At 46.4% G+C, this 21,571-nt stretch overlaps 1 protein-coding gene across 1 annotated transcript in view; it reads left to right on the top strand.

Annotated features, from left to right (window-relative positions):
• The window catches only part of KCNQ2 (potassium voltage-gated channel, KQT-like subfamily, member 2), a gene marked incomplete at its 5' end in the record, with an annotated part of 41,659 nt that extends 23,606 nt beyond the window's left edge, over positions 1–18,053 (top strand). The window contains 5 exons of the mRNA XM_009878835.1: positions 6,434–6,657; positions 7,541–7,649; positions 8,187–8,318; positions 16,533–16,656; positions 17,334–18,053. Coding sequence (XP_009877137.1) covers positions 6,434–6,657; positions 7,541–7,649; positions 8,187–8,318; positions 16,533–16,656; positions 17,334–18,053 — 1,309 coding nt within the window. The remainder of the gene's footprint in view (positions 1–6,433; positions 6,658–7,540; positions 7,650–8,186; positions 8,319–16,532; positions 16,657–17,333) is intronic.
• Between the last annotated feature and the right edge of the window lie 3,518 nt (positions 18,054–21,571).

The raw sequence follows: 21,571 nt of genomic DNA, 5'->3' as shown, positions 1-21,571 counted from the left end.
CCAGCCCCAGGGGATCCGGGTTCCCCTCGGCGTTGACGTTGGCCTTGGGAATGGTTCCGTTTCCAGCTCCCGTGGGGAACCAGTAGCTAGAGCAGAGGGTTTCTTACGAGCGGTGTTCCCATCTTCTTCATCAAGCTGGCAGTTGTTAGGCGGCTTCAGAGACTTCCCAATGAGCATCCCTTAGCACAGCCAGCCGATGGCCGTGAGGGTACGCAGATCCAGATGTCTTACTCGTGTGTAAATACGTCTAATCCCACGCCTGCACTGGAAGAGTCTCTTCCCCAGCCCCAGACACTGCTCCTCAGCAGCAAACGTTGCACCTTCTTGAATTAGCAATGCCCGGAGCTTGCATGCCGTGAATGCTGGCAGGTGAACCCCAGCGGCTCTTTCCCCCTCCCCAAGCCAGGCAGGAGGAGAGCCGGGGAGTGGCAGGGCACCGAGCAATGCCGCATGTTTGTGAAATCCAATTTTTGCATGCTCTTTTTTGGAGTCCGCTTTAATTCTCAAAATCACCAGTCTCTGTCTCCCTCAGAAAGCCAACAACCTACAGTTTTAAAAGTATAAAACTACGGTTTCAAAAGTCTATGTATCTCTGATTTTCTCCATTAATTGTTCCAACCTGTATCTTTTCTTTTCTTGCTCTTTTTTTTCCCCGCTGGCTCTTTTTATTCTCTGTCAGTCTAGAGGCTGGGGCTCGTGCCTGAGACTTGCATGTGCCAGAAGCTCAGTGTGGTAAATCCCATCTCCGAATGGGTAACAGAGAGGAAGGAGGGTATGGTCTAGGTTTCATAATAAGCAGTTCTCCCTAGTAGGAAGTCCCTTGTACCTGGATAATTTATCTGAATCTTTGAGTTAGCCTCCTGCTACGTGGTTTGATGCTACTGTGCCTTTCCTTGAAAGATCTGGTTTAAATACGGGGTGATTGACAGTGGCAAAGGCAGCACTTGAATACATCTCCAAATGGCAAAGATTTGTTTGATAGTCCAACTGAAAAGAAGTTTTCATGACTTCTGTAGTGTTTCCATTTGCCAGGTGAGGTTGTTTTCTCTGTGGAGGTGTAGTGCAAGCAGGGACTCCTCCCCAGAGAAAAGCTCCTTTCAGTTGCTTAATGCTGAGGTTGGTTTTGGCAGAAATTAAAACACCCAGTGATGTTCGTAATGCTGTCCTCTCATCTGTCCGTGTCGAGTTCTGTTTTTTGGAAAATCAGCCACTCTGGTCTTAATGTCTTCCTTGCATGTCTTCCTAGGCATGAATTTTTAATTGGTTAAGCCACTGTATTTTTTTTCTATTTTCTATTGAGTTCCCTCCCACTGTGGTCCTCATTTCATCTCCCCCATCTTGAGTTCTGCAAGGGAAATGAATTATTATCTCAAGAACTTCTTAATTCATTGGAGACTCTGAGAAGGAGGATTACAGACTGTGGTTCTTCCAGTCAAAAAGGAGTCTTGAATTTCGGACTAGCTACAAGAGCATCTGTGTTGCCTGCATCCCTCCTGAATGTAGTGTTTTACACTGTGCTTTAGTAAAATTATAGGTTAACCTTGAAGGGACATAAAAATAATTCAAATGTCTCGTTTTCCCGGACCCTTGCACTCCTTGCCTGCAATCCCCCACTGCACAAACTCTTAGGGGCAGATGCTAGCACTTTAATGCATCTGAGGCTGAGTGCTAAAAGCCTTCATCTAGGATGCATGTAACGAAATAACGGTAAGCGATGAGGCAACCGTGGGAAACTCAGTGTAGGTAAATTAATAGAAAACCCCTTAGAAGTTGTGGTTTCTTAATGTACTAAACCAATGATATCTAGTCAATAACTGCAATAGTGTTTGCATTTTTAGACAGTCGTGTAACGATGCCAAGCCAGATTATCAGGCCTATCATAGTCTGCTCTGTAAGAGACTTTCCTGGCATCTACTCAGAGAGATGAAGGCACCACAGAGACTTGACATGGGAAAGCAATGCCACAGAGACCAGGGAAGGAAAAGTGTTTGCAGAGCCCTTGACTGGCTTCACACTGCAGGTCTGGGTGTAGAACATTTCTTAAAGTCTTGTTTAGCAATAATCAGCCAGCTCGACGATGCAATCTAGCTGTCTCGCTTTGCTCCCGAAACGTGGAACAGCTGAGCTGGCAAATAGCAGAAGGTGGCGAGAAGATACAGGACGTGTTTGACGTGGTGTTTGACAGCGCTCAGCATCAGTTTGGGAAAAGGAGGCTGTGCGTTAGGAAGAGAGGGGTGATGATAACAGCCATGCTGCAGAACGGCCAAGGTGAAAGATGTGTCTGGCCCCAGTGTCCCATCACCCACCCGACGTCCCCCCAGGCTTATGTGGTGGCCACGGGATGGTGCAACCCTGGTCTTCGCTGTTAGGATTTCAGTGACCGCCTTCAACCCGAGTCTAACACCGTGGTTGTGGGCGAGGGGGAGAGATTGCTCACCTTGACATTGAACGTTGGCCGACCTGTTGTTTTCCTTATGCCCAGGTTGCTCTGCTTCTAGAAACTCCGTTCTCTGGGCTGAATTCACCTTTGCAATGGCTTTTCAGAAATCACTGGAGCCAAACCAGGCACACACAGATATATTTTCCTTTCCTCCATGTCTCCAGTGATTGGTTTCTGCCTCTTATTCACACCTGGAGCCCAGTGATAGCCACGAGGGCTGTCATTAACTCCTGGCACTCCTGCCTGGTTTTCACAAGCTGTTTTCATATGCAATGAGCTCAGCACGAACTCTGAATTAAAGACCAGCCTCATTTCCTGACAGGAGATAACCTCTTTCTCCTGGCCATAGCTTCTCAGAAGAGTGACCACAGTTTCTGGCTGAGTTCATATGCAGTGATGGATCTGAGTCTGCACTAGCCCAGCTCAGTTTGGCTGATGTTTGCTGCCTGCAAAATGAAAGGAGAAAATTAAACGATTGCTCAAGTGTAGTTTAAAATGAATGACAAGTCGTTGCAAGTGATGCTTTTTATTGATCCAAAATTACTGCTAGTATAATGAGTCCATGTTTTTTAAAAGTGCTGATTTCATACTATAGAGGACTGTGGAAGGGACCCCAAGCCAGAGGGTTTCAACCAGGAGCTGCATCCTAAGGAGGCTGATGGCAGTTCATTTGAAGGCTAGTTCTCCTGCGTTTTGCTGCTGAGTGCTGGGCTGTTGGACCTAAATGAACCTGAAGGCAAAGCCCACTAAAGCAGCTGTGGGACCACGTATTGGTCCTTGTGTGTTTGTCCAGCTTGGGCTCTCCATCTCTTGACTGGCAGCAGAGAAAAATCAACTCAGTTTCTACCTTTTGTTAAATTCCAGACTAAAGCTGCAAGTTTTCTAAACCTTCCCCAAAGTCAGCCTGGAAATGTAATTTTTTTAATTAGTGTGTTTTCAGCAGAGCAGTTGTGAAGACCTAGGAACTAAAGCACACCCTGTTGCGCTGTGGCGGCTTCCCATCATCTTTGTCTCGGGTTGCAAAGCCACCATTTCTTTCCCTTCCCTTCCCCCTGGCAGGAGCCTTGTGCTCGCGCCGCTCTTCCCTGTCACCGCGTCGGTTCATGTTGTCGTGTGTGGCTGGATTCCTGCTTTTCTCATGGTCACGTCGCCCCCACATCCCCATTCCGCTGAGCAGAGGCTCATTTCCCATCCACTTGAGTGACGTCCAAATACCACTTCTCCTTGTCACTCTGCATGACTTTCTGGTTGAATGAGAACATGATCTTGGATTAGCTGACAACATATATCTCTATATGTGTCTGTATTTCTTTTGGACTCTTCCCTACCAGCTCCTGCAGACCCCAACCGCATTCTCCTCTGCAGAGATTATACTTGCTTGTGATGCCAGGTGTTGTTTCTGATGAGAGAATTGCATGGCAAAAGGAAAAACTCAATTAATTGTTCGTGTTGTCTCACATCGTCTGCGTTAAAATAAAGAATTTACATCGGGTGTTGAGGTTTTTTCCTGAGTAGCGACTACTCAGGAACAAGACCCACCCTAGTCTTCATTGTTTGCGACATTTCTACAAATTTTTTTAACGTGTTAAGGTGTCGTACCTCATGCTATCAGGCTTGAAGTTCTTTGCTCATATTCCTCGCTGAGTTCAACGCTTTCTTTTTTTTTTTTTTTGCCTTTTGTGATTCTTGCTAACATTTGTAGCACATTTCTTGTGGGAATGGAAGAGGGTCCCCAAAGAAAAGGTCATGCTTTATCAGGGATAGGCAACTGGTTTCACGCTGAGACCGGTGATGGGGGCAACTCAGCAGATGAGGCACAAAGAGATTGCTTTGAATTCTGAGTATTGATGTGTGTCTCATTCATTTCTATAAAATTCGTTTGTGAAAAAAGACCAGGTAGTTCAAAGCGTTAGTACTACTGAAATGCTGTAGATTCCAGCGATATAGTTCTGTAAAATCAACTAAAATGACAAACAGGATCTCAATCTGGTTTCTAATCCAAGAAACACAGAATGCGAATTGCTTTTAAACCATTGGCTCATTAATGATTTTGGTAACATTGGTGACTGAGGCTTAAATCCAGGAAGGTATTTAGGCACATTCTTGTTCCTAGATTCCTGTGTGGGTTTGCACCTACAATCTGGTTTCCAGCTCTGCTGAGCATGTGTTGCTCTTGAGACTTAAAGACAGAGCCTGCAGGCGGGCATCACACTGGAAACGAAACCTCTAGTACGAACCTGCATTAAAAACGCATCATTAATTGGAATAATTCTGCCTTTTCTAACTGGGTCGTGAACAAATTGCATTTTTTCTCATGTGTTTCTTTCAATGTGAGATTGCTGCCCTGCTGGCGGCAGCCCCTGCAAGCCTGGAACACGCTGCCTCAGCACCTTTCTCGCCCTGGAGACGTCCGACATCTCGCGATGTTGGGCGACTTTGTAAAAATAGCACCTTCTTACTTGACAAATCTGTGTGTCTTCGAGTCACCTCCTTCTTCCTTTACTGATAAAAAAAACCCCAAATGTGTGTTCCTGTCAGCTCGGTACAGCTGGGAGATGGAGATATGTTTTGCTTTGTAGTGAGGTTGTGATGGAAGAGCCTCGTGGAAGGCAAAGGAGAACTGTTTGACTGTGTTAAGGTGGCATTGCTGAGAGTCAGGGAAAAAAAACACAAAAAAACCCCAAGTCTTTGGTTGGTGACCTGGCAGTCTGCTGTTGGAAATCAAAATTTCTGTGTTCTTCCCACGAATCGAGTCAGAGCATTTGCAGCAAAATGAGAAGTGGGTGCTGCAGTGGTGCAGAGTATTGGGAATGGAAGCTGTGGTTTTACCCAGTTCTGATTTACCCATATATAAAATACTGTCTCTGTGTGCAAGCACCTTGCACTGGCTGTCTAATCTCTATTAGTATATTTTAATAATCAGTTGCTATTCTGAAAATACGAAAAGTATTTGCAGTTGGTTTTCCCTGATGCTGTCTCCATGGAGTTTGCCCTTTCACAAAGATTCACAGAGTCTTGAGTTTGCAATTCTCATGTGAAAATTCATCGTCTTCATTTGGGTGAAAGTTTTTAAATTGCAGATTTCAGAATATGGAAAATAATTAAGAGCTGGATGGTCAGCCGACCATTTCCCAGTGAGATCGTCTCTGTTTCTGGAGAGATCTTCTATTCAAACTGTAATTTCAACTTTTTAAAGAAATGGGATTCTAACAGGAAAAACTACAATGAAATGCCTTGTTCTGAAGTTGTGAAATTTTGCTTCGCCTGTTTATGACACGCGTAGCAGACCCGCAGATAGATCTCAGCTAGCTTTTAGACTGAATCTTTATAGGATAGAAAGAGTTGCACATTTAAGTGTTTGTATTCGAGTATTTACATATATGACTGGAAAAAGAGGAACACTTTGGAATATATAAAAGGGGCAGATTGTGATTTAAGAGGGAGGAAATACAGGAGATGAAGGAAGGGAAAGGACAAGTCTGAGCACCAGAAGTGAAGTTTTTTCCAGGAAAGTTGAATGTTTAAGATGAAGGGGATTTTTATGGTTTTGTTTTTATTTTATTTTTATTGGTGTTTTCTTATTAGATACAGGGTTTTGGAAGGTAGCTGTGAAAGAAAAGCTTCCCTGCTCGTGATCGGAGCCGATCAGTGATTTAAGGGATCATAACCTCATTGTTTAACGTCATTCTGTCCCGCCAGCCCTGGCATCCCACGAGGGGCTTCTGTTTAAGTCCTCATTATTTTCTCTCTCTTATATGATCATTCCCATTTCACTCATTATGGCGGAAACATTTCTACAACGCTTTCTTAAAAAAAAAAAAATTAAAAAAATAAACTTAAAAAGAAAAAGCGCCAACAGCAAAACTACATCTCGCTGCTGCTTGGAAGCGCTCTTGGTTTCTAATGGCTGGTGGGGAAGGACTGCGTGGTTTCCAGAATGACTCCTACTGCTGTCTCCTTTTTGTCTTTGTTTCAACGTGTTTCTCTGAACAGTCAGAAGGTCAGTTTGAAAGATCGTGTCTTCTCCAGTCCCCGCGGTGCTGGCACCAAAGGGAAAGGCTCTCCACAGGCTCAGGGCATCCGGAGGTCCCCCAGCGCTGACCAGAGCATCGAGGACAGCCCAAGCAAAGTGCCCAAGAGCTGGAGCTTCGGAGACCGCAGCCGAGCCCGGCAAGCTTTCCGCATCAAGGGAGCGGCGTCACGGCAAAACTCAGAAGGTGAGAGCTTGCGGGGAGGGCGTACCGCACCCCAAATCCCCAGCAGGCCCCGACATCCTCTCCCTCCTCACCTAAGAAGGGCAGAGCTCTCAATTGGGCTGCTTACCTAGATCATCTTGCCCTTACAGTCCTTTAGCTTGGAGTATGATAAGAGATAAGAAAACCCCTACTTGACACCTATGATCATAGAATCAATCATAGAATCAATCATAGAATCAATCATAGAATCAATTATAGTATCAAAGAATCATAAAGTCATAGAATGAAAGAATCATAGAACGAATCATAGAATGAAAGAATCATAGAATGAAAGAATCATAGAATCAAAGAATCATAGAGTTGTAGAATCAATCAGAATCATGGAATGTGTTGGGCTGGAAGGGACCCTTAAAGGTCATGTAGTCCAACCCCCGTGCAGTGAGCAGGGTCATCTTTAACCAGATCAGGTTGCTCAGAGCCCTGTCAAGCCTGACTTGATAACCTATATTTAGGTATATAGGGATGGGGAGGGGAGGAAAAGTCAGGCATTTGGCTGAAGTTGTGGATGTCTCATTCCTGGAAGTGTTTAAGGCCAGGTTGGAAGTGTTCAAGGCTTTGGGCCACCTGGTCTAGCAGGAGGTGTCCCTACCTGTGGCAGGGGGATTGGAGCTAGATGGTCTTTAAATCCCTTCCAACCCAAGCCATTCAATTCTAAAATTCTGTGATCTAGAGATGGATGAGAGCTGTGGTTGACATTGCTAGATGTCCCCTTGGATACTCAGCAAAGATATCTCTGATGTTTCTCCCGGGTTTGCTGTTTGTGAGCTGACTCGTCTTCCCTTGCGTGGCACCAGCACGGGGAATAGTAACACGCTGTCTTTATTCCTCCCTCTCGCAAACCCAGAAGCAAGCCTCCCTGGAGAAGACATTCCTGATGAGAACAAAAGCTGCAACTGCGAGTTCGTGACGGAAGATTTGACGCCGGGACTGAAAGTCAGCATCAGGGCAGTGTGGTAAGAGAGGGAGAGGAGGGGAGGTGGTCCGGAAAAAAATAAACAATAGGGAAAAAAATTTTAAATTTAATGTCCAAACATTGGTGGCAAATGCTGAAATGTCTATGCTGCAGGCTGGTTTTCCCCTGGGTGGCCTTGCCCTCCTCTGCAGAAAATTCTGCCAGGACGGGCAATTTTTGCTGAGGGAAGGAATAAATGGAGAAACAGGAAAATCCCCTGCAGGGATGCATCCAAATGATCTTTCTCACCAGCTTTGAGATTTAACACTGACATTTCTAAAAGCGGCGCAGAGAGGACGCTCACACAACTGATAGTCCAAGGGGAATCAGGAACCCCCCAGCACAGATGGCTTCAACCACGAGCCCCCGCAACGTCCTTCCCCTCTTCTATTGCCGCATCCTCTCCCAAACCCGCAGGCTTGGGATTTATTCCATTTTCCTTCTGAAGCAACTCCCTGTGGCGTTTTTTATCTGCCGCTAAGCAGGTCGGGCTGCAGTCGGGGGACTATATTTTGCCTTTCCTCTTCATCTCATGCAGCATTATGAGATTTCTCGTCTCCAAGCGCAAGTTTAAGGAGAGCCTGCGGCCCTACGACGTGATGGATGTCATCGAGCAGTATTCAGCCGGTCACCTGGATATGCTCTCCCGGATTAAAAACCTTCAGGCCAGGCAAGAGACCCCTCTCTTTGCTTCATTTTTTTGCTGTTTTTTGTTCGTTGTGAAGGTATTGGCAGGAGAGAGACACTTTCTTTTGCAGCTGTAACTTATTCTTTTTTTTATCCTAAGAGAAAGCCTCAAGGAACGCATCAGTGCGTGTGGCTGGAACCCACAGGGATGAACTGAACAGGGGCTGCAAAGGGTGGTGGCATGCCCCTAGAACTGCCTTAGTGCCCCAGGACACACACACAAAAATAGTGGCTCATCCTACTTCTGTTGGGGAGTTTTTATCATTCTAGTATATCCCACTGCTAAGGCAGGCAGGTATCTCCGTGGTCCTCCTGGCAGGATAGCAAAGGGTTGATACCTCCACTTTTAGGGCTAATATGGTTGATTCGGTGCCTTTCAGGGAGTAGATACAAATAAAACCAGGACTCTGCTGCTCCGGGTAGAGGAGGCAGCAAGGAAGCAGCGGCTTCCTCCCACTTTGGGGATGGTGAGCTGTTGTAGGAGGGATCCCTCCTCGGGTGGCACAGCCTGCTGAAAATCTCCGCGGGTGGGGGTTTCTCCTCCAAGCCCGCTGACGTAGGTGTGGTTCAGCCGAGCTGCATTTCAGCTTTTGTGCTCAAATTTTAGGGGGAGAGCTGGGATCGTTTTAGTACAGGAAGGAGTGTGAAAAAGGGACAAATGGAACCGAGAAAAGCATGTAAAATATCATTTTCTCCTGAAGAAAAACCTAGATTGATTTGGTCCTCTGAAACGAGGATCTGAGCTTTCTGTCTGACCGCTCCTCCCTTGGCCCTGATGTCCCACTTTGAAAATGAGACCCCAAACCCTCAACACCCCCGGGCTGTGTCGAGTCAGCAGAAGTAGCCGCAGTTCTGCTGAGCTTGAAGGACACCCAGAACAGAGGCAGGACTTGGCTGGAGGCTATCTCCGGTCAAAATAATGCACCATTTACTTTTACATTTGGAGGATGAGAGTATCTCTCTTGATGGCTGTGGCAGCCCAGCTTCCTCTGGAAGCCATTGGGGAAGCTTTCTTTTAATTTCAAACCCGTCTAGGTCCCTGCTAGAGTCAGCAAATGTGCAAAAAAAAAAAAAAAAAAAAAAGAGTGTTTGGGTATGCAAACAGCTAATATAAACCTCAGGAATGGAACAGGAAAATTGTCTTAGGAGAAAGTAGAATCTCTCTTCTGCCATTAGTCTCTCTGAGACCATTTTAACTCTGCTATTTTTGATGCTGAAGCAACGGAGGTAACTTTCTCAGCGTTGCTGCACATTGTGCGTTTCCTATTTCCAGATACTCAGCCAGAAGGTAAATTCTCCCTTGCGATGGAGATTAAAATATCCTGGAGAATTTCCTCTCTTTGAGCCTCTCGCTCCCGTTCCGTACAAATTCAGTGATTAAAGATCCAAGATCTGGAGCTGGAGGGGGAAGAGGAGGGTATTGCTACTTCCTAGCGTTAATAACCTAAAGTGAGAGATGTCCGGGCTTTCTCCACTGTGGGTGCTGAGCCTTTTGAGTTGTCATCTCCACTGGCTCCAGGTGGGACACCTGAGTTTTCACTATCTCAAGCTGATGTGGCAGATTGCCTCCATCCACCCAGATCTCCCATTGCCAGTCCTTTTAGATGATGTGCTGCAAAGACAAAGTAGTTTGGTTGGCTGGGGCTGTTTTGAGGACTGGGGTAAGGAATTGCAGCTTTCAAAGACCAAGCTGAGTTCTCCTCTTAGCTGCACTCGTGGGACTGCAAGGCTGAGGTTGCTGGGGCTGCCATCCACGCCATGGCAGGGAAGTCAGGAGCACCAGGAGCTGCTGCAGAAGTGGGAAGTCCCTGGGCTTGGGATCCAGGGCTACCAGACAGCTTCCACTGGTTCCACTGTCTCCACAGAGCAGAAAATCAGTGGTGGTGATGAGAGCAGAACCCCTTGGGGTCATCCTTCAAAACACTCATCATCATAGCCGGATGCAACTGGAAGGGGCACCCCGTAGGTGAGATGTGTCCCTGGGGTGGCTGTGGCCAACGCTGGGGCCTGACCAGCTGGCACCCATACAGTGAAGCCCAGGGAGGTTGTCACGGAGCACCTTGGAGAACAGATATTTTAATTTCCCTTTTTTTCAGCCATCAAAGCCCTGTGTTGTCCCTGCAAGCTCAGCTCGGCGGGGCTGGCTGTGACCTCCCGTAGCCAGGGCTTTGGTGGATTAAATCTGCATTCAGGCAAATTTCTGGGAGGTTTACATGCACTTTCCTCTTTAATCATTAATGCCTCTGTCGCCATGTCTGTAATGTGCTCTTTTCAGTGTTATGATCACACTGTTTCATGTCTCATCCTGACACCTTGCCAACCATGGATGTCTCCCATTCATTGAGTTAGACAATCCCGCAGCGTATCTCGCTGACTCCCAACGGCTCGTGCTTTGCTGAATTAGCCAAGGGTGTGTTTTCTAGTGCTGGAACAGAAAGGAGAATAAATAAATAAATATATATTGTTTCATATGCAGCCGCCTCAGTGGGATATTGCTACACACATGTTCCAGAGGGTAAAGCATGTTGCCTGTTATATCTGGGGCGGGGGGATCTCCTAATGGTGCCTAAATCTCCCAAGTCTTACCCCGGGGTGGGCAGGGCTCTGGCTTTCAGCGATAACCAGGTGGTAGGGGAGAGCCTTCTGTTCTCCAGCAGAATATATTTTCAGGCTCTCTCTCTCTTTCTCTCTCCATCGTTCTGTTTTTTCCGATATTTCTTTCTGCAACTTTTTCTGACCGACTTTTCTCTACCTGTTGCTTCATTATGCGTTTTGCTGGTGTCTTTTTTTTTCTTATTTACTTTGCCAGGATAGATATGATTGTGGGCCCCCCACCCCCTTCAACTCCCCGGCATAAGAAGTATCCAACCAAAGGACCCATGTATTCTTCCAAAGAGTCTCCCCAGTACTCGCCTAGGTTAGGATCCGCCAAAATGCCGCTTTCTCTGGATTTTTCATTTGCTTAATGTCAAACCCCTTTCATGCCAGTTATATGACGGCATTTATCACTTAAGAGTGCAGCTTGCTAAATCGTGACTCTGAAGGGCTTGCTACTCTGGGAATGCTCTGATTTATATTCAGTAATGAGCTTTCACGCTAGGCAAGCCAAGGGGGAAAAAAAAAGGGGCCATTCATACAGTCATCAGTAGCCATCAGTTTCCTCAGCTAGTGTATTTTCCATTTTCAGTCTTATTTTAGGTGCTAGAAAGCAAAATTATATCTTCTTTTTTAAAATCTTGTATTCTGTCAGGCTATCTTCCAGTGTAAAAGGTGGAATATTTACCCACAAAGCTACTATGAGCTGAACGATCTGCTTGCTAAACGATGAAGCACCCCACAGAGGAGCCTCTGCAGCTCTTTGTACTATGCAACGAGTTTACGTCAGTGGGCAAAGTAAGAATGAAGTGTTTCGTAGCTGATGAGCACCGTGATCTACTGACCACGGAACAAAAAATTCTGCTAAAAAATCACAGCCACGGGACTTGTATTAAAAATAAAATAAAGGTCTTGACTGCTCAAGATTTTTTCTCATTGCCCTTCTCAAGTTCATTCCTTAGGTAAAACCATACCTGAAGCTGATGCCACAAGGAACAAGTTCTCATTGAAGTTCCTGTTTTAGGACATTTTGAGGTCCGGCCAGGAGGGCCACGAGCTGAGCTGTATTTTCACCTTCTTTTTAGACCACTGGAGCCCAGGACAGGTATAAATACTTGCCAGAAAGTAATTTTTTTGCACAGATAAAAGGAGATTTTTAAATGCAGCAAGCTTAGCCTCCAATTTTTTTTTCTAATCGTACTCGCCCTCCCTAGGAGTTAATATGTGACAAATCTCTCGATTTTTATTTAAGCTGCTCTGAGTAATCTTCACTAGAGGAAGGAGAGTAAAAGGAATATTGAAAGCTTACCTTTTCCCACTCAGCTAGCTCAAAGATTAAAAAAAGAATTTTCCAGAAGCCCCAAGCTTTATGCTTGGAAAAATGATGCTCTCAGAAAATCATTTTTCCCATTTCTCCTCCCTGCCAGATGATGAGCCCTCAAACTAATCTTTAAAAAGGAAATAACTTTCTTAGCTGCGGAAACATTTTGATTTGAAATTAAAAGTACATATTCAGGTGGATTTTGCATTTAACCAGCAAGATGAGGTGTGCAACAAGCCTTCACCAGAGGCAGGATTTTCATGTGAAAGCTTGTGCCTCGCACACAGCAGAGGAGATCAATGGACACGAGGCCTCCAACTGGGATATTTATTTTATTTGATCCAAGTCAGTTGCTCTGTCAGCTTAATATTAATGACTTTCCCCCCTCCCGGTTTTTAATGACCAGATTAAGAATCTGTCCGTGCATGCTCAGCAGGCTCCTGGGACACTGAGACTTTTTTAAATGATTGCTCCCTCTTTTAATGAACTCTCTCGTTTCCTCTTTCTCAGCTGTGGCTGAGAAACTCCAGAAAGCAGCAGCAAACGGAAGGCTCAGCTTGACAGGGTGCTGGGCCATCTCATTTAAACTGTATTTCTTTACCTTAAAGGGTTGGGCTAGATGATCCTTGAGGTCCTTCCAACCTGGTAACTTATGATTCTGTGGTTCTATGAAGTGGCTCCCAGCAAAGGTTGCAGGATCCTACTGGACGTCCACAGCTGTGGTTTGGCTGAAGGCGTCTGCTCCGTGCTGTACACACAGACCATTTGGATTAAATTCCCTTGGTCAGCTGATTTAACACAGAATAGGCACACCCTCAGCTGTAATTTTTAGGCAACTGATATTGGTCAAAATATATCTAGGGCAAAATTTATTGCCAAATGAGGAGGTAAGTAGCCAGTCCTGTGACATGGATGAAGGGGGTTTGGCTTCAATGCCTGGATTGTGTACAAGAAAATTGATAAGAGATAAAGAAAAAAAAAAGAAAAGAATTGAATATATATTCCCAAACACTTCATTTTTATCTCATTTGAGCCGTTTGACCTTTTGATGTCTGCTTCTGGCCCGAGGGTGACATATTACACCTCTTTGCATGCACTGTTGGCATGAAGCATAATGAAGCATGAGAAAACCTGCACTGTGGCTGATGCAAGATTTTACATTTTTTTTGTATCATTAGAAAGAAGGAAAGATATCGTGGTTCACTTTAAAGAATAACCCCCTTTCCCTCCCAAACTGAGACCCAGCAGAGCCTGTCCAGGACAGCAGATGTTTGTCATGCAGCGGTAGAAATCTCTGAATTCTGCCATGAAGGGAAAAACATAGGGCTGGCTCCTCCAAAGCCTCGGCTGAATTCTTCCCTCTCCACATGTGTGTTTGACACAACCGAAATAAATGTTGGGAAGGCACAAGACTCCCCACGGGCTGTGGTGTGGAAGTGGGGTTTAGCATCTCAGAAGATCCATGATCCTTCACAGTGTGGTAGGATCATACACTTTTCCCTCTCTGCCTGCAAGTATGGAATATATTCTCACTCCTTCATCTCTTGGGCTTTGTTGGCCGGTTTGGACAAAATCACAAATTCTTTTATAATGACTGGAAGACCTCCTCTTCTTTGCAGTGCTTTAGGTGCAGGTGGGTTGGGGGCTCCTGAGGAAATTTCTCTTTTTTCTTGTGTCAGATGAGGCACGAATGAAATCTCTGTGCTTTGCTGAGGGCGGGAGCACTCTCCTCCAGTCTAACTTCTGCCATGGGAAGCAAAAGGGTGGGAGACCTTGAGCCTGATTTCTCCCATCAATAGAGAAGGACTTCGTTCACCTTCTTCTCCCCAGTGTGCCCTGAAGTCTGTGGCTCACAGACCCTGCCTCCAAGGCAAGATCTGCCTCTCTGGTTTCTCAGTCAGAACTCTGTTGAAGCAGAGACACGAAGGGAATAAATCAAGCAGGAGTTCTCCTGGGCTTTGGTATCCATCTTATATGGGCAAAGGCCTCCGAACGCTTTACAGGTGAGCTCTGCGAAGGGTTTCAGTCCTGCTTTTAAACCAGCTACAGGCAAGTTGTGTCCAGCCTGAAGGTGATGGAAGAAGTCAGTGCTCTTCTGTGTGTGGAGTAGGGCTCACCCCATCTGTGAAGTGCCAGCTGGCCTCCTGGGCTTCGCGTGGGTCGTGGGAGGTTCACTTACTGGATAGCTCTTCTGTTAAGGACATGGAAGAGAGCAGAAGTCCTTGCTCAGTTTCTGCAAGGTTAGAAGCAGGGTTGCCCAGGATTATCTCTGCTGTGACGATACGCTGTGGCTTGGCAACGTTCAGATTTCCTCTGTCTGCCCTGCTCCGCTCGGCAGCTGTTGAAGGAGATCTCATTTCCACCAGTGGACGCATCTGGGTGTTAGTGCTGTGCCAGGTGGGCCACGAGGACAGAGCACCCTTCTGCAATATTCAGCAGCTTTTAAACTTTGGTCCTCTTTAAACACGTGTTCATTGTTTCACTAGTCTGCTTGCTTGTGCATACAGGAGAGGAGTTCATACAGTGACTGTACCACGCCTTGACTTGTGATTCCAAACCAAGGTAGCCCGAGGTATCCAATTTAAGACCTCTTTGCTTACGTGGTGACAACATTGTCATAGGATTTCTTGTGCTGTATGTCGTGTCAGTAATTACATCCCCCGTGGGGAGTTCCTGTATCTGTTGGTAATTTCCTTCTCCCGTTACAAGAGAGAAATAAGGCATGCGTATTCCTCACACTTGTAATTATGGCACTTGGTGCTCCTTGTACTCCTGTGCTTATATTGCTAAGCAAAGGATCAAACCTGACTTTTTAAACAAGAACGGTATTCTGACTCATCCCTCCCCTAATGAAGTATCTTCTGGGATCAAAAATAAACTCTAAAATAATTGTTGGCTTTTATTTTCTGTCTTTAGTATGATGTGCTCATCCACTTCATCTCTTTGAGCCAGATCTTCAGGTGCTGTAAACTGCCATTGCTCTAATATAAGCCAAGGGAGCCATACTGGTCCATCCCCCCTGGTATCTGTCCCTTAATGTCACCAGCCAACATACGTATTCAGTCCCTGTCCAATGTAAAGAAAGCAGATGGCTCTTGTGTTGGAAATAGCCTCACGTCTCATTCCTTTCCTTGGTTTTTTGTTTGTTCATTTTCCCCTGTCTGTCTGTGTTCAGCTCCTTCCTTTTCCTCCTCCTGGTGCATGGACCCATGGCCCACACGGCAGAACTGCGTAAGAAGCATTTTGAGTTTTCCGCTCAAGATACCTCGACTTGGTTTCAGTCAGATTAATTAACCCTTCTTTCCCCCTGCCACCCTTACATTTGGTGCATTATGCAAGGGTAAAGTTTGCTTGGCATGGAATTAGGTTATAAACCAACCTATTCCAAAATGGAGTTGCTCTCCTGGCTTTTGAGGGATCAGGAAGCTCTGGTGTTCACCCTCTAGAAAATTTGTATTTGGTGCCTCAAAAAAAAATTGACTTCTAGCTTCCAATCTGGCTCTGCACTCCTTTATCTGCTGCGTTCGGAGCCGTGTATCATCCCAGGTGTTTGTGTACCGGGAACGAGGAGTTGCAAATGTAATGTGTGTAAAGAAGTTAGCACCAAACAACATGCTTTAGCTGCTGGTTTGGCAGAAGTGTCCTCTGCTGTGAGCAGCTTGGGGCCCTGCCAGTGGGAAATGTCTGATGATACAGGTGTGAATTGCAGTAGCATTGAGATGAAGACAGTTTGGTAACATTTGGTGAGCTATGACCAAATTTCAGCCTAGGTGCAATTTCACTCTACACCTGTTTGTCTGAATTTTAAGGCCAGCGACTTGTTCTCGTGGATATGAGAATTGCACACTTATATTTGCATCGAAGAGAGGGAACTGCTGGAAAAGACTGAAAAAAAATTCCCATTGGCATATGCTAGACAAAAAAATCTTGATCTTCCCCCAAAACAACAATCTCTCAGCACAAATAAGAAGCTAATTGGTTTGGAAGAAAGCCAGTTAAAGAAATTCTCTGCAGCGGGCAAATTTACTGTGCATAATGCGCCAGGTTCTCTCTGTATAAACAGAAATGGATGATTTCAAACTCTGCTAATACTGCTCTGAATTTTGCATCTGAATTAACACTTCAGTGCCACTGCGTGTCTGTGAGTGATTTGGAGGGTTAGTTGGGAGAGAGGCTGTTGCTTTGTCCCAGGGAGGTGTGATGAGGTGTCCTCCCCTGCTGCCTCCAACTGACTCCAGGTACTCTTCCGGGGGCGGGGGGGGAATTTTCTGATCCCGATAGAGTTGACCAGATCGTTGGGAGAGGATCCTCCATGACTGACAAGGATCGGACCAAAGGGCCGGCGGAGGGCGAGCTGCCTGAAGACCCCAGCATGATGGGCAGGCTTGGAAAAGTTGAAAAACAGGTATATTGGGGCAGGAATGGGTTCTTAGAGGGTGTTGCATGCATTGCATTGGGGGTTTTTTTGCCTGTTTTTACCCCAGTGGGACATTACCACTTATTAAAAAAACCCAAGAGCTAAGAATATATTGAAAAAGAAAGAAGGTAGGTGTTAGGAAAGGGCATTAAAGATCTTAGAAGCCTGACAAAACAGGCATTTTGGAGTCTGTGACGTCTAGATTTATGGTTTTTTAGTGAGTTTACCAAATATGTACATTATTTTTGCAAATGGCACATTACTTGCTTTGCCACCATATTTCAAATGAGTCCACAAGCCTGGCTGTTGCAGGTGCTGATCTTCCCAAAAAGTCCTTCTAGGGCTTAAGACTCAGAATTCCCCATGGCCATCTGAGCCCAGACAAGTGCCAGGTCCAGTAAGGACCAGAAAGGATGTGAGTGCGCTCCAACTTCCCTGGAATTTGGTGCCTGACAAAATGACTATAGGAGCTTGAGGAAAATCCTATAACAAGATGGAGTATTAAACACTCCAAAGAAGACTAATTATTTCCTACAAGCTGCAGTTTGGTGTAGGTCAGCGTAAGCAGAAGTCATCTATGAAGCCCAGCCCCACACTTCGTCCTGGATGGTTGGGAGTTGCTTGCATTCGGGCTGTTAATGTGCTTCAACTCGTGTGTTTTGCAGGTTCAGTCAATGGAGAAGAAGCTGGACTTCCTGGTGAACATCTACATGCAGCGGATGGGCATCCCACCAACGGAGACGGAGGCTTATTTTGGGTCCAAAGAGCCAGACCCAGCGCCTCCCTACCACAGCCCCGAAGACAGCAGGGAGCACATCGACAAGAACGGCTGCATCATCAAGATCATCAGGTCTACCAGCTCCATGGGTCAGAAGAACTTCTCTGCCCCACCAGCCCCGACCAACACATGCCCGCCCTCGACGTCTTGCCAGCAGCAGGTCTACCAGCGGCAAAGCCACGGCTCATCGCCTGTCGGAGACCCCGGCTCGCTGGTGCGCATCCCGCCTCCGCCTTCCCATGAGCGCTCCTTGTCGGCATACAGCGGCGGGCACAGGGCGAGCGCGGAGTACCTGAGGAACGAAGACATTACAACCAAACACCACGAGAGTGCCATGAGAGACAGCGACACGTCCATCTCCATCCCCTCGGTAGACCACGAGGAACTGGAGCGCTCTTTCAGCGGCTTTAGCATCTCGCAGTCCAAAGAGAATTTGGACATCCTTAACAACGGTTGCTATGCAGCCGTGGCCAAAATCAGACCCTACATTGCAGAAGGGGAGTCAGACACCGATTCTGACCTCTGCACGCCCTGTGGTCCTCCACCCAGGTCGGCCACGGGTGAGGGACCCTTCAGTGACATGGGCTGGTCAGCCCCCAGGCAGTGAAGCCTTCTCACAGCCTTTGAGCCACGTCCCAGCGCTGGCAGCTGCCCGCTCCAGCTGTCCACGCGTTGAACTTCTCAAGGAGATTGACAGCTAAGGTTTTCCTCCTTCTAGGACATCCTTAGCTGGCAGATATTTTCTTGCAGCTTACTCTGGGGGGTGAGGAATGAGCAGGTCCAAGCCTGCATTTGCGGAAGAGGTCACGGTGGTGAGCGAACTGGAGCCATGAAGTCCAGATTTCTTTCATACTCTCTTTCTAAGATCATTAGGTGAATTTATTTCGTGGCGCGGGGCAGGGAATTTGCATTTCTTGGGAATCTTCAGAAGTGCAAGGCAGGAATAAACCACCCGGCCAGGGCTTTTGGAGGTCGCCAAGGCAATCAGTGGTGGCTGACAAGCGTTAGGTGGGAATTGCTGTGTCGTGGCACTGGCGATTCCGTATTTTGGAGTCGCAGAATGAACATGTGTCTGTTTCTGGCTTAGATTTCAGGTTACGTATAATTACGGGGGGATTGTCACTCTGTGGTTCGTCAGGAATGTGGCATAATTCCAATATAATACATGGAAATGTTGTGTAGGCCCCTGGAAGAGAGGGATGGTGGCTGGAATATTCGCATGAACAGAAGACGTGACTTCAAAGTTGGACAGGTTAGGATACTGCTCTGAACCAGAATGGTTTGGAAATTATCCCATCGTAGGAAACTGAAAAACTCAGAAATAAGAGCTTGAGTGTCAGAAGAGAGACAACCCAGAGGGCAGAGAAATGAGACAGAGAAGGAGGGCAAGAGACCACGGGGCAGGAATTTTGTGGTTTAAACCATGTATTATGTTTAATTATCTCTCCTGTTGACAACAGACCTGGAGGTGCTTTGGAAGCCAAGGTGAACCAAAGGCAGCCCCTCGGGAGGGCTGCCACGGCATGAAGCCCTTCTGGCGGCCAACAGCGCCGTTGCAGAGGTGCGACCGCCAGGCCAAGGGGAGAGGGTGGATGTGCAGGATGCCGTGGTCCCCGCATTGCTGCAAGTTAAGTGCTGAGCTCCATCCTTTTGAAGCCGTGCTGGTCAGAACGAGCACTTTTCTTACGGTTTGCATCGTGCCTGAACACTTTTGCACACTATGCCCCGTGAAAATCTTCCCTTTCTTCTTCCACCCTGCCAAGAATCTCACACCCGTGTTCTCGGAACATCCTTCACTTTTGGTTTGGATCCCTCAAGCTGAGTTAAGAGGTGCTTCTTTATTTCTTCGTGGTCTTTCAGAAGCCTCTTACCTGTGCTTGCCTGCAAGTTGTGCCAATCCAAGCCTGCCCCGTTCCGTTGTCGTTAAAAGTATTTTCTCATGGAAAGATGGTTGTGTCGTTACCGAGAACCTCAGCAGTGCATTCAGCTGGGGGAAGGCGAGGGGAAAAGTGATGCTCAAAGTTTCTTTTGGGACCAAAATGAAGTCACAAAGTGATCCTTTATGTGGATGGGTTGGTGGGATTTGGTTGTTTAGTTGTTCTAGGGGTTTTTTTCCAAGAGGATGGTTCATTTGTGTTTGGGATTCATCTCCAGGGCCAGCGTTGTGCCTCCGAACCCTCCTGTGCATCTGCAGCCCAAATCCTGTATCTGTTCGCTGCTGGGGCTGCAGTTTGAAACCCCATCTCTCCTCATTTTCCCTGCGTCCTATCAAGAGCCTGTTAAGGATATTTGGGCAACAACTTCGTTTCTGTGTGGCCTTTTAGAGGTTGAACACGGGCTTGCTTGCGGGTCAAAGGAGAGTCGCAGCCTTTTTCTCTCCTTCTGTTTGCTTGACCAGAGGCAGCGACCAGGGGAGACCCAGGACCATTTTGGCCTTAGGGAAGATGTGAGTGCAGTCAGCTTGCAGGCAGGAGACAAAACCATCCTTTGGCTCAGTACTTGGGACCAACACACAGGTCTTCACGTGGGGTGGAGGCATGGGGAAAGGCTCTGCACAATTTTTCCTGCCATTTTTTACCAGTCAGCAGGGGAAAACATTTTTAAAGGGAACCAAGGCTTCCAGCCATGTTAGTTCATTTCTCTCCCATTTGATCCACTTTTTGTTACCTCCTGTGATTTCTTCCCTCTCCACTTGTGCTCCCAAACAACTTCTGGCTCCTAATTTCTTTGTGCAAAGCGAACCCAGTGATGCCCTTGGCTTCCGTACAGAGAAAGATCTTAGAAGGCAAACTGGCCGCAAATTGTGCAGATTCCTCATCGGTGTGTTGAAAATTTGATCCCTTCTAGTAGCTTAAGAAATGTCAGCAAGACTCAGCTACAGCTTGGTGCCACGTGTTTTCTAGTGAGCACAAGAATGGAAATTGCATTGGGTGAGGCAAAAGTCAACATTGCTCACTGCAAATTTTGTCTAGGTCAGAGATAACAAGATATTATCTTATTAGTTTGCAATTATTTTTTAAGGCCTGCTGGAAATTTGGTACGGAAGGGTATGATATAAAGGCAGGAACTCCAGGTGAGGATGAGGGTGGTGTCATGCTGTCCTGTTGCAGCACAGACACGGGACTGGTCTTTAATAGAGGAGGCAAAGTCAACAGGACTCCAAGGCACAATTTTTGTGGGATGAAACTTTCATCATATCCTAATTTTGAAGTCCTGTTGGCTCTGTCAGTTCTTCTGCTTAGGAAGATTTTCCATCTTCAGATCTACAAAGATCTTGGGACTTATAGCTTTCAAAGATCTTGGAATTGTCCCACAATCACCAACTATAGAAAAGTGGCTTTAGGTACACGCAGCACAGGTTGTATCTTGCTGCTGCAAATTTCACATAGAATTTTTTTTTGGAAGGTGTAAGAAATATTCCACTTTTGTCTGTGGCATTGTTTCAGAGAAATTCTGACACATGCCTCCAACCACAACAATGCCATAAATCATCGCTTCTCATTCACCCAGGCAAAAAGATCCAGATTTTTGAGTTAGCTTGTACCAGTTAACTCCAAATAATGCTCCTTATTTCTGTGAAATGATTTCCACATGAATGAATGATAACAAAAACGGCTTGTTGCTTACTGACATAAATAAATTCACTCCTGTCCTCAGTCATAGTCCAGTACTCCCTACAAAATCTTCCTTTTCAGCCCCTCAGTTCCCCAATGCCTGTATCACACTCTGGATGGTGATCTCCTCCAAGAAGTCTTACCCGCTAGATTAAAAGAAAATGAATTGTTTTTTTTTTTTGCTAATAAGTCAGTCCTAGTGATAAAGACCTTTAAGAGGATGGACAGGAAGACGTTGTCTCTCTGCTGAGCCTCTCTCAGGCTGCCCTTTGCTCCTCTGTTCCTCTCAAGATTCTGTATTTTTTGGAGGGTAGAAACGAGTTTTGGACCATGCCAAGTGTGGACAGAGGAGACCAAGGAAGGCTGCAGAAGATATGGGAGCCAAGTTTCCAGCAGGCCGTCTCCAACTGGTTGTGAGCCTGGTTCCAAGTTGTGTCTGTGCTGAATGTGAAGCCATGGCCTTAGACCGGAGCCTGGGGGCTGGTCTGCAAGAAACTCTTGGAATTTTCTT

The sequence above is a fragment of the Apaloderma vittatum genome, unplaced genomic scaffold (genome assembly GCF_000703405.1).
Source record: "Apaloderma vittatum isolate BGI_N311 unplaced genomic scaffold, ASM70340v1 scaffold7451, whole genome shotgun sequence".
Classification (NCBI taxonomy): domain Eukaryota; kingdom Metazoa; phylum Chordata; class Aves; order Trogoniformes; family Trogonidae; genus Apaloderma; species Apaloderma vittatum.
The sequence above is the reverse complement of the archived record's forward strand: the minus strand, read 5'-3'. Positions and strand labels throughout refer to the sequence as shown.